Source organism: Propithecus coquereli, unplaced genomic scaffold (genome assembly GCF_000956105.1).
Source record: "Propithecus coquereli isolate 6110/MARCELLA unplaced genomic scaffold, Pcoq_1.0 Scaffold218, whole genome shotgun sequence".
Taxonomy (NCBI): Eukaryota; Metazoa; Chordata; class Mammalia; order Primates; family Indriidae; genus Propithecus; species Propithecus coquereli.
This window is the reverse complement of record NW_012146967.1, coordinates 5,248,936-5,260,314: the sequence shown is the minus strand read 5'-3', so window position 1 is coordinate 5,260,314 and position 11,379 is coordinate 5,248,936. Positions and strand designations below refer to the sequence as shown.

At 60.6% G+C, this 11,379-nt stretch overlaps 1 protein-coding gene across 1 annotated transcript; it reads right to left on the bottom strand.

The window, feature by feature from the left end:
• Positions 1-1,229: 1,229 nt before the first annotated feature.
• Positions 1,230-10,480, bottom strand: RASD2 (RASD family, member 2). Its single transcript, XM_012644711.1, has 3 exons — positions 10,362-10,480; positions 5,370-5,649; positions 1,230-1,872 (listed from the first exon to the last, which is right to left on the bottom strand). Exons 2-3 carry the CDS (start codon positions 5,638-5,640, stop codon positions 1,343-1,345), a joined length of 801 nt encoding a protein of 266 aa, XP_012500165.1. The 5' UTR covers positions 5,641-5,649; positions 10,362-10,480; the 3' UTR covers positions 1,230-1,342.
• Between the last annotated feature and the right edge of the window lie 899 nt (positions 10,481-11,379).

Below are 11,379 nucleotides of genomic sequence, written 5' to 3'. Positions count from 1 at the left end.
TATAAAATATATTTGTTAAGAGCTGCGACAAGGGCCTTTGGTTTACAGGTTCGAAGTCCACCAACGCCTGAGTCCATGGTGGTATCCAGCACAGTCCAACCCCGGGCACAAGGAAAAGGCCCCCTAGGAGCTTTCTGCCAGACCTCTCCCAGCTCAGCTCTGGCCCCCACTGCTCCTGCCAACCACTGCTCCTGCCGAAGGCAGTGGGGCAGAGGCCAGGGCTGGAGACGCTCTTTGTTTCCTAGCACACAGTGGACCCAGCACCCAGTAGGTGCTCAATAAATGCTTGAGGAACAAGCACGGGAGAAGACAGCCTAGTTCTAGGCAGAGCTCTGGCCTGAACTAGCTAGGGCGAAGGGGTGGGGCCTGGGGTATGTCACGCCCCCTCGAGTCTCAGCTGTCTCCTCCGTGAAACCGGGGGATGAAGGAGAAGCCGCCCTGGCCTGCCCGCCCCACGCTTGTGCAAGTGTCTGTAAACTGTGGAGCTCAACACAGAGGTCAGTGTCTAGCTGCAGGCAGGCCGAGGGAGCCCCGTCTGGGAGTGGGGAAGGAGGTGTCCCCGGCAGAGGCGGTGGACCTGAACGGGGCGAGGGCCGGCCCAGGAGGGGCGACGAGGCTCTTATAGTACGATGATTCCCATGTCTACTGCTACACACACAGCATGGCAATGGCGGCAACAACGAAGCACAGCATCAGAGGGAGGGACCTGGGAGAGGAGGCTGAGGACCGAGGTCAAGAGATGGGCGTGGTCTAAGCGCATGGCCACGCCCCTTCAAACGTGCCCCAGGCCAGGGGCGGGGCGACCCGCGTGTGCATGTGCAGGGGAGGGGAGTAGACTGCGCCAGAGGGCAGGGGTTTCAGGATTGGGGGCGGTTCACCCAGCCGCCACCCAGACCAAGCTGGGTCTCCCACCACGAGAGCGGAGACTTCTCGCATCCGGCTCCGGGGTGTTGCTCTCGTCCTGCGACTTGCCCCTGGAGGCTCCGCTGGATGCAGGGACCCTGGTCTCTCTGGCATCAGCGTTCCTTCAGACCCACGGGCAGGAAGGCTCCGCGCTGGGCCTCCGCGTAACTCCTGACATCTCCCAAACTTGTCTCCTGTCCTACAGGGATGCGTTGTCCCACGGAGGAGCTGAAACCATGGGGGAGCCACGGCCAAGAGGACTCGGAGGGAAGTGGCGAGAAGGCGGGTGAACGTACAGGGCTGAGCGCCCGGGAGCCTCCGTCTGAGCCAAAGGTCCTTGAACGATTCTGCTGCTGGGGCCTTGTGGGGGGATGTGGGCAGGGGGCATCTGGGGCCACCTCCCTAAGGCACTGCCCAAGCCCCGCCCCAGCGTCCCCGCTCACTGGATGGTGCATTTGTCCCTCTCCCGGGCCTGGCCCTCCCGGAGGACCTTGGCCTTGATGTACTTGAGGTCACTGTTGACGCTGGGGCGGCGGGCGAAGGGCGAGATCATGCCGTAGGCGTCTGCCTCCTTGATGCGGCGCATGCAGAAGGGCCTGGGGTGGAAGGCGTCGCCGTACTGCACGGAGATCTTGCGGTGCAGGGCGGGGCTCATCTCGTGCGGCAGCTTGGCCATGCTGAAGAGCACGTAGAACATCTCATCCACGTTGGTGTTCTTCTTGGCCGACACCTCGAAGTAGGCGCAGTTCTCGTCCCCTGACACCAGCAGCTCGGCCTCGGTGGTGGGCACCTGGCGGCAGAGCTCGCCGTGGTCGTTCTTGTTGCCGCAGATGACCATGGGCAGCTCCGCTGCCTCCTTGGTCTTGTTCTTTAGGCAGGACTTGACCTCCAGGATCTGCTTCTGCAGGCGCTTGACCTCGTCGAAGGACTCCCGGTTATCCAGGCTGAACACCAGGATGAAGACGTCACCTGCGGGAGAGAGCCCCAGGTGGTGAGTGCACGGGCTGGCTCGGACCCCACTCCCCGCCACAGACCGTCAGTCCTGACAGCTCACATTCGCTGGCGCACTGAGCCCGTCACCAGGCGTAATTGACTGGACCCTCACCGCGACACTGTGGGGTAGCCGCTGTTACTCTCCCCATTTTCCAAGGTGGGAAACTGAGGCTCAGAGGGGCTGAATCCCCTGTCTGAGGTCACATAGCTAATATGTGGCACCACCTGGTTCAAATACAGCTAACTCATTTCACATGTTCTTGCACGGTAGGTGACTCGAGTGGATGTATCGGGATGACGACAGGTGTATTTCCCTGAGAGCAGGGTCCCGCCTGACTTGATCAAAGCATGATTTGCGTCCTGCCTCTTCCACTTACCAGCCACAGGGCCGGGCGCCGTGGCACAGGCCTGTAATCCTAGCACTTCGGGAGGCCGAGGCAGGAGGATCACTTGAGGCCAGGAGTTTGAGACCGCTTACCAGCCACGTCACCTTGAGCAGGTCATGTAGCCTCTCTAAACCTATTTCTCCCTCTGTCTTATGCAGGTGAAAACACGGCCTTGTGGGATTATTTTGAAGGTTTATGAGATAAGGAATGGAGTGTGGCATGTGTTTAGCACCCTGGGTGTCAACGATGAGAGTAAGGACCTATGGAGAGGCGGGCCTCGCTCACGCGCTCCGGGCCTGTCGTTCCCTGGACTCCTCAAAACACCTCTGTCGGGGAGATTTTTATTACCTTCGTGTTCTAGGTGAGTAAACTGAGGCTCCGAGAGGCAAACAACCTGCCCAAGATCACACAGCTTAAACGTGGCTAGGCTGAGATTTCAACCCGATGCGGCCTGTCAGCCAGCCCAAGCCCGGCACGCAGTAGGTACCCTCTGCTTCTTGAATCAATCGAGCAGTGAATAAGTGAACGATGGCCGCCGAGGCCCACGCTCTCTCCTCCGTAACTCACTGGGCGATCAGGACAGGCTGAATCCGACACAAGGACTGACGTGGAGAAGGCGGAGTGGGGGGAGCCGTCTGTGCTGGCGCCTCCGTCCCAATTTCCGGATCTTACTACAAAGATCACCACTGCATTTTTGAAGCACCTTCCTCACTTTTGCTTAAACCCTTAATAATCCTGTGGTGTACACACAAGATCCCTGCTTCACAGATGAGGAAACTGAGGCCCAGAGGAGTCAGCAAGTGGCCCAAGTTCTCAAGAGGAGAGTCAAACAATGCCAGCTCCTGGCAGGACGGCCGCCTGCTTCCCCTGGGCCCCAGAGCACGCTGTGCACCCCACCTGCAAGGGCACGTGCCACACTCAGAACCGTGTTCCGGCCGAGAGTGTGCTCCAACCGGTGAGCTCTGGAGCAGGGGAGGAGGCTGTCACCCACTCGTCCCCGTCCGCCCGGGCCCGGCACATGGCGAGTGTTCACCACGCTTGGCTGAAGGGATGGGTGGGATTGCAGTGTGGGCTGTCTCGAAAGGCAGTTGCAAGGCAGCAGCAGCCTGGCAGCCATCCTGCCTGGCTGCCAAATGCCATCCCGTCGGGCTAATCCTGGGCCCCCGAGGATTCAGTGGCCTTGATATATTCAAATGCTAGACTGCGATGCCAAGCCTCAGAGACCGGCCCCCTGGCAGCGGGAAGGAGAGCTGCCAGTGGAGTTAATGGCTCTCAGAGTTTCCTGCACAGCAGACCAGGCTGGAAAACCAGGCATGGGCGGGTGCGTGAAAACAGCAAGCGGCAGACGATGTGCTCAGAATGCGGCACGCACATCAAAGAGACAGACAAAAACACTCCCCACTGCAGGGACGCAGAGACGAATGCCGATGCGCTCGTGGGGCCCAGAAGAGTCCACGCCAGACTGCCAGGGTGGCCACCCTGGGAAGGGGCAGGGGCTTGGGACTGCGGACGGGGGTCGAAGAGGTGTTAGCCTAAGCTGGCATGTTTGCAGGCAGGTGTTCGTTTGTTATTTGTGTTATCGAAAATGAACGCGGAAAACATGCACGGGCTCCCGCTATGCTTCTCTCCCTTCCTCTGTCACTAGTCTCAGTCCCCTCCCCAAGGCTGGCCTCACAGCCACGCTGTGCGGCCGGGGAGGCTGACTCAGATGCATTCAGTGTGCCTCTGGTCACTCATCTCAGTCACCAAGCGGTGGAGTCAGGATTCGAACCCAGTTCGACCCAGGGCTCTTCTATCTACACACTCTTTCTCCAAAATATGGTGTGAGGGTCGGGGGTGAGGGTATTATCTGGGTCACACGGGCAGTGAGGACAGCCTGGAAGAGGAAGCCATCTGCCCAGGGCGCTCAGGCTGGGCATGCATGGGTTTCCTGGTGTGGAAGTGTCTCGATTTGGGGGGTTATTTGAGAGTTACTTGCTCACTCCTTCCCTGTCACTGCCCGTGCAGGCCGTAGCAGGCACGCTGTACATGCTGACTCACGGTAAGACCAGCATTTATTGGGCACTTACTATCTGCTCACCAAGCACTGCACATACATTAACTCATTCAACTCTCACGATGACCTTTGAAGATGGGTGTTGGTGTGATGCCCATTTTGCAGACGAGAAAACTGAAGCACCGTGCAATAAAGTCACTTGGTCCGAGATACAAAACCAGGAAGCAGCAGAACCAGAACTCAGACCCAGGCAGACAGGTCTGCGGGCCTGCCCTCTTCCCCAGGCACTGACCTGCGCGAAGCAACGCAAACGACAGCACAGCCCACGTCTCTACGTGCCCCTTAGTCCCCACAATCCCCCTGGCCATCCCACGGCTCCCGACGGGGCTGAGAGGCTGTGGGGTCCCTTCCTGGTAAGGGCACAGGAGCCAGACTGGCACTGACCAGCTGTGTTACCTACTGGAGCAAGTTACTAGCCTCTCTAGGCCTCAGTTTCCCCACTTGTAAAATGGAGGCAAATATCTATCTCCTAGGTTAGTTGTGAGGATTATATAAATACACAGGGCCAGGCCCACAGCTCCTGGCAGGTGTGAGCGCAGCCGTCACTGTCACCGTTGCTGTCACCAGGCCCCTTTCCTGTGGCTGACTACTGCCTGGGTCCTGCCCTCCCCTCTCTGAGAGGCAGCAAAGGCCTGGGGTGTCAGGAGCCCTGGGCCCTGTGGTCTGACCTTGGGTCCCAGAGCTCTGCTGGGTCACCGCCCAGAGGAGGGAGGCCGCAGCCCGGACATTCCGTTCCCTCGAAAGGACTATCCCCAGCGCCCGTTTGTGGCAGTCGCTGATCGGGAAGGCGGCCCTCGCGGTCACCAGTAACCGATGCAGCGTCAAACAGAATGGAACGGAGGCCCCGACGCCATCACTAGTTTGGGAAGCAGCAACACCTCTCCGAGCCGCACTGCGCAAGGGGCCTGCGTGAGCGCCGCCGCGGACGATGGCTACACACGCGCGAAGCGCGAAATGCCAAGCGCATGCGCCCACACCCCGCGCGGCCCCGCCCCGGCCCCCACCCCGGCCCCGGCCCCGGCGGGCCTCACCTGTGAGGATGGAGAGCCTGCGCATGGCGGGGAAGGGGTGGTTGCCGGAGGTATCGAGGATGTCGAGCTGGTACATGTCACCACGGATGTTGTACACCTTGCGGTGGAAGTCCTCGATGGTGGGCGTGTACTGGTCCTCGAAGCGGCCGTTGAGGAAACGAGAGACGATGGAGCTCTTGCCCACGCGGGAGGCGCCCAGCACCACCATGCGGTAGGAGTTCTTGGCGGGCACGCTGAACGTGCAGTTCCCGCTGGACAGGGTCTTCATCATGGCTCGGGCCTGCAAGAAAAAGCGAGGGGAGCAGGGCTCAGGAGGCCCTCGACCCGGCCTTGGAGGTCTGCCCACGCGTTCGCTCACGCCCTCTCGCTCCTGCGCCCACCCACCCACTCGCCTTCCGTCCACTCAGCACTGGTTTATCCCAGCACAGGACGGCCGGGGGCACCCCTCACTCTGCCGCTGACTACTGGTCTTGGGCAAGCGGCTTCACCGCGCTGGGAGTCACTTGTCTCATCTGTAAAGTGAGCCCCACTCGTGGGGTTGTTGCGAAGGGCTTGGCACATGGTGAGATCTCAGAAACGGCAACTGTTGTGAGAATCCGTTTTCCCTGGTTCATCCATCCTCACCAACTCTGGCCTCCCAGGAACCTGTGATGCCAGGACATGGCACAGGGAAGGCTGCGTCCACACCTGGCGCTCTAAGCCCAACCCACGGGGCTGCTCCTGCGCCCTGCATGTGGAGGGCCCCCTCCTGCCACAGCCACCAGCAGCCTCTCCACGTCCCGCCCAGAGGTTGGCACCTCCCGGACCCCAGGAGGTCACTCGCCTCCCGGAGTCCCAGAAGCCTGGACTAGAGGACATGGGACAGGGGAATGACTGTCCCACATCCACCCACCATGGGTGACTCAAGCTTCCCTCACAACTCCAGGGGTTAATGGTTCTGGGACAAATCCGGAACCATCTATGGCAGCGTCTTGGCCTCACCAAGAGGCTGAAGTGGATCCAAGCTCTAAACCTCAAGCGGGGACAAGTAAACCTCACAGCCCAGCCCAACCTCTTTTCCTACCCACCAGCACGCCCCCCAGAGTCCTGACCCCGTCCTCCCTAGTTAGTTTGAGGTCTGCTCACACCAGCCCCTACCCCAGAACACGCCCCTCCCCTTATGTCTCAGGGTCTGGCTCAAATGCCAGCTCCTCTCTGAGGCCTGATTCTCCCACCCCAGCAGGAATCCCTCCCTTCTCCAGAGGAGAGCTTTGCAACCCTGGAACTGCAAATGGGCACAGACCTGCAGAAATATCACTCCCCTTGGCCCTCAGCAGGCCGCCACAGGTGGTGCAGGTTGGGCACTGCACAAGGCACCTAGCTGGGTGGGCAAGTGGGGGGCTGCAACCCAGAGGAGGGGGTTTCTGCTCAGAGGAGGGATCGTTTTTCAATTCACACCAAGGGCTGTGTGTGCTGAGACTCAGTCCCCGCCCCTGGGTGCCCCAAGCCAGCTGTCTGAGTGTCTCTTCCATTCACTCCAAAGGCACTCTCCAACCGCGTAACTTTCTACCGCGGCGCTGAGAGAGTCTGAGACGGCCACTCGAGGTGGAGAGACCTCCCGTGTGCCAGTCTTCTGGCAGATGTCCCTGTCTGCTCACCCTGCCCAACTGCCAGCCCCTGTACAATAAGCCAGCTCTCAAAAAGACCCTTTTAAAAGCCCTGATTGGTAGCATTTGTCAATTTTCCATGGCTCAATACTCCCGCCAGGGCCAATTCCAAGCTACCAGCTGACCTCAGTGAATGAATTGCAAGGAGACCACACAATCAGCCGCTCAGCATACGCTGACTGCGCCTGGGGCCACGACAACAAGGACTGCCATTACCCAAGGCCACCCTGTGTGCCAAGTACCTGCTAAGTATGGAAATCAGCAAAGGGGACATTATTTTGCAGTTACTAAAGGCCAACGTGTCCTAAGTGCTGCACACATATCAGCCTACTTCACCCCTTCATAACTGCTGGAAAGCAAGCGGTATTAACCCCCAATTTACAGGTGAGGAAACTGAGGCACTTGCCCGGAGTTACACAGCCAGTAACGTGCACAGGAGGGATGCGACCCCAGGCAGTCTGCCCTGTGCTAGGGATACAGCACCTCCCCGTGAGGTTTCACAAACAAGAGCCCCGATGCTCCAGGCTACGCGTTAGTAAGGGAGCCTGGGTGGTAACAATAAGCCCAAGACCCCTCATCCCCCACCCAATTCATGCCTAAAGCCATCTTTGTATTTATCTCACAGGACTGCCATGCCATGTACACAGCAGGTGCTCAATAAATGATCCATGAATGAATCAACTGGCAAATGGTCTGTCTTTGGGCTCACCAGAAGCCCCACTCTGGGACCCTCCCCTCAGCTCCGACCTGCGTGGCTTGCCCGGGGGCTGCGCTGAGGAGGACCCTCCCTAGGGCACGCCTGAGGGTGGCCGTGGACAGAGGGGCCGCCAGGCCACCAGGGAGCCCTTTCGGCCTCCATCAGGGAGGGCCTTCAGCGGAGGTGTGGGGGAAAAGAGGCCCCACCCATGACAGCCTCCTTCCCAAGTCTCCCTGCAGGGAGCCTGAACCTACCGGTGGTCACCTGTCTAGACAGAGGAGAGGAAAGGAGCTGGCAGCCCCCAGGGACAGTGTTTGTCGCTGTCACTGCCCTGTCCCAGCCTCCAGTCCAGAGCTCCTGTTACAGATGAGCTGACACCAATGACTGAGAGCGGGAGAGAGGAGGCAGGGAGAGGCAGGGAGTCGGAGAGACAGAGAGAGGGGTGAAGAAGAAGAAGAAAGACAGTGGCTTTTTTCTCTGAGAGAAGATTGAGTTTTCACATGGCCCCAGCCACGTGGGGCTGTGTGAGACACCTAGACACCTGGACGCCAGGTGACAGTGCCTCCGTGGGCTCCACCCCCGCCCCCGCATCCTTCTTCCCTTCTCCTCCCCCAGAGGAGGCCCGTGGGCAGAGCGTCTCTCCCCTGCCACCTGCTCCGCAGTCCTCAGCCATGCGGACCCCACGCTGTGAGGAGCAGACAGAGTTGAAGGCCCCTGGGGACTTCAGGGTCTGCCCTGGAGGCCCAGACAGGTGGAGACTCAACGGCCAGCAGCGCAGGGACCCAAATGCAAGTACTGTGACTGCTGTCCCTGCCACAGGGCCATTCTGGGGGCGGCTGAGAGGCAGAAAGCCCCCCCGGGGAAGAGGAGGCGGAGCCGTCCTGGGGAACAGTAACCACAGCCAAGCAGGCACCCGTCATGCAATGACTACACCGCAGTCCCGTGAGGAGGGGACTGCCATCAACCACCTGACTGATGGTGACCGGGACCCTGAAGCTCGGAGGGGTTAAGTCACTTGCCTCAGTTCACACAGCAGATGACTGACGGGGCTGCAATTAGAACTGGGCTGTTTCGCTCCAAAGCCTGTGCTCTCACCTCCACGAAAACCCACCCCAGCCCAAACTGAGTCCACCCCAGCCCAAACTGAGTCCTTTTCAAAACAGCGTGTGACTCAGTGAGGCCTCAGCTGGCGTCAGGCAGGGAATGACCTGAGGCATATCATAGTCTCATTTCCTCCCTCTCCCCACGGGCAGTGGGGGCAGGCTCCCTGCCCAGGACGCTCCCCAAACCCTGCCGGCCACCTCCCAGCACCACGGGCACCTGTGGATTCACCTTGAGTCCCTCCCCCAGGGCCTGCCTGCAAGATGGAGGGGTCAGATGGGCAGGGACCGCAAGACAAGAGTACGGACGTGTCCTCCCCGTGTGCGCCCCACGTCCCCTCCACCAAGGCACACCCGGGCTCCGAGGATACACACACCGCCTCCCCCGCCTCCAGCCCCACACTGAGGGAGTCCTGAGAGCTTGGCAGAGCCAGCCTCACTACCCTTGGCAGCTCAACGGTGCAAAGCCGGCAGGCACCAGCTTCCGGCAAACCAGCTCTGCCTCTCGCCAGCCCAGCTGCTAGCACCAAACCTCACAGTTCCATATCTTTCTTTCTTCGGCAAATGACTGGGCCTACCAGGGGTCAGATTACTCCTCCGTGAAATGGGTATGGTGGAAACAAACCCACTGTGTGCCCTGAGGCTTCAGTGAGAAGCGCAGAGGCAGACCCGGCGCTCCTGGCACACACCAAGCCCGAACGAATGCTGGGCTCCTTTCTTTGTGGCACTTTCCCTTGGCAGTTGTGGGGCCGCCTGCAGCAGCCAGGTGGGGCGGGACTGGAGTGCAGGCAGAAGTCTTGGGGGGACCTCAGACCACCTTGTCTCTCTGACACCAGAGAAGCCGGAATCGCAGGCCCCCGAGCTCGCCAGGCTCCCACCTTCCATGTGGTGCTGGACATCCTTTGTCACTATCCCGGGGGCTAGGGGTAAGGGGAGGAGAGGGCACAGAGAGGCCCACAGAGCTGCCTGGGGGGCCCTCCCACCAGCTGTGTACAGGAAACCGTTCCTGGGAAAGAATCATCCAGGAAACTCACTTTGCACCAAACAAAATGCATAAGAACTCTGGATAAGAAAGAGGCTACTTAACCTTCCTTCCTCAGGGGAGGTCCTTGCCACGGCTGGGGAGGCCACCAACCAGCCCATCCCTGCACCCCCACAGCAATGAAGCTGCAGCTGGCTCCAGAGGGATGGGAGTGTTTGAAGGTAAGTGCCTTTTCCTCCTTGAGCTTTAGTTTCCTCCTATTTAAATGCACTATTACTCCAGATCTTTTAAACACAAAGCTCCTACCACCAAACTTAGTAGTTTAATGTATCTTTCTTCCTTGGGATAAGGGTCGATCACCCAGCCTGATGCATAGTAGGCGCTCAACGCATTCAATTTTCTCTAAGTATATAAAGTGGCCAGATGATCCTGGCACACAGTAGGTGCTCAATTTAACTCTCTCTGGTGGTGTGAAGCATCACTGAGCCTTCCTCCCCCCGCCTCTACCCTTTTCTTCCGGCTACCCCACTTTACCCAGCTCCCCAAGTCTGTTGGGGTGTCTCCTACCTGGGAATGGCGGGCTGAGCCTCTGGCACGGCAAGAAGAGCTGCCAGGAAGCGCCTGGAGGTGCGGGGAACCTCCTGCTGCTCCGGTCCCCGAGCCTCCCTGAGTCTTCGGCGGCTCCCGGGTCACTGCACCGGGATCTTCCTCTGCGTGGCTCGGGGCGCCGGGATGGGCGCGGCCAGGCGAGGAGGCACGCGGAGCCGGTGCCCCATCGGTGGGCTCCGAGGGCTCGGTGGGGCTCGGGCGGCAGGCGGGGTCCGGCTCACCCCCGCCGGCCCTGCCCTGCCCCGAGCCGGAGGCCTCCTGCTGAGCCAGGTGCCCGGAGGCTGGGGACGTCCAATCGAGGGTCCCCGCCTAGGGCTTCGGGGCTGGGCGGTAGGGGCGGATCGGGGGATTAAGGAGAGGCCCCTCGAGACTCTAGGGGGTGCTTTGGAGGTGATTGTGGGTGCGTGAGTGTGTGCGTGTCCCTTTTGGGCGAACCTGAACTGGCCGCCTCTGCTATCTTCTCTGCCTGCCCCAAGGGGGTCGCTCGGGTGGTGCAAGGGGCTGCCTGGCTCGGCTCTGCTCGCCCGCGGCCTCCTCTTCTGCCCGCAGCTCTGCAGCTCTCCCCGCGCCGGAGGTTCGGCTCCTTTCTCCCCGGGAGACGACGCCAGCAGCTAAAGGAGGAGCAGGGCGCTCAGCTCCGCGCGCGCGTGTGGGAGGGAGCCTTGAACGCCGCCCCAAGGTTTCGCAGCTCCAAGTTAGCCCTAACACGGCTCCTCCTCCCCCTTCACCTGTTCTTGTCCCCAGAGGAGAACTTTCTGCAGGGCTCTGGCTCCTCCCTCCTTCAGCTCTCGAAGGGGAATGCCCCTCTTTCTCCTGCAGGGCGAGGTCTCTGGTCCCCCCAGGATCCTGATGGCGGTCCCTGCAGCAGAGGCTCAGCCCGGGCGGGGGCGAGCGTCGCTCCGTCCCAGTCCGCGTCGCGAACAGCCCTTCCCGCCGCCCGCGCCCGCGTCGGCGTCTGCCCTCCGGGGGCCGGCTC

Bases quoted from the DNA above. Each gene is read 5' to 3' on its own strand.
- RASD2 (XM_012644711.1), bottom strand. From the start codon at position 5,640: ATGATGAAGACCCTGTCCAGCGGGAACTGCACGTTCAGCGTGCCCGCC. The intron at 1,873-5,369 runs GTGAGGCCCGCC...TCTCTCCCGCAG, and splicing joins CAGGCTCTCCATCCTCACAG to GTGACGTCTTCATCCTGGTG.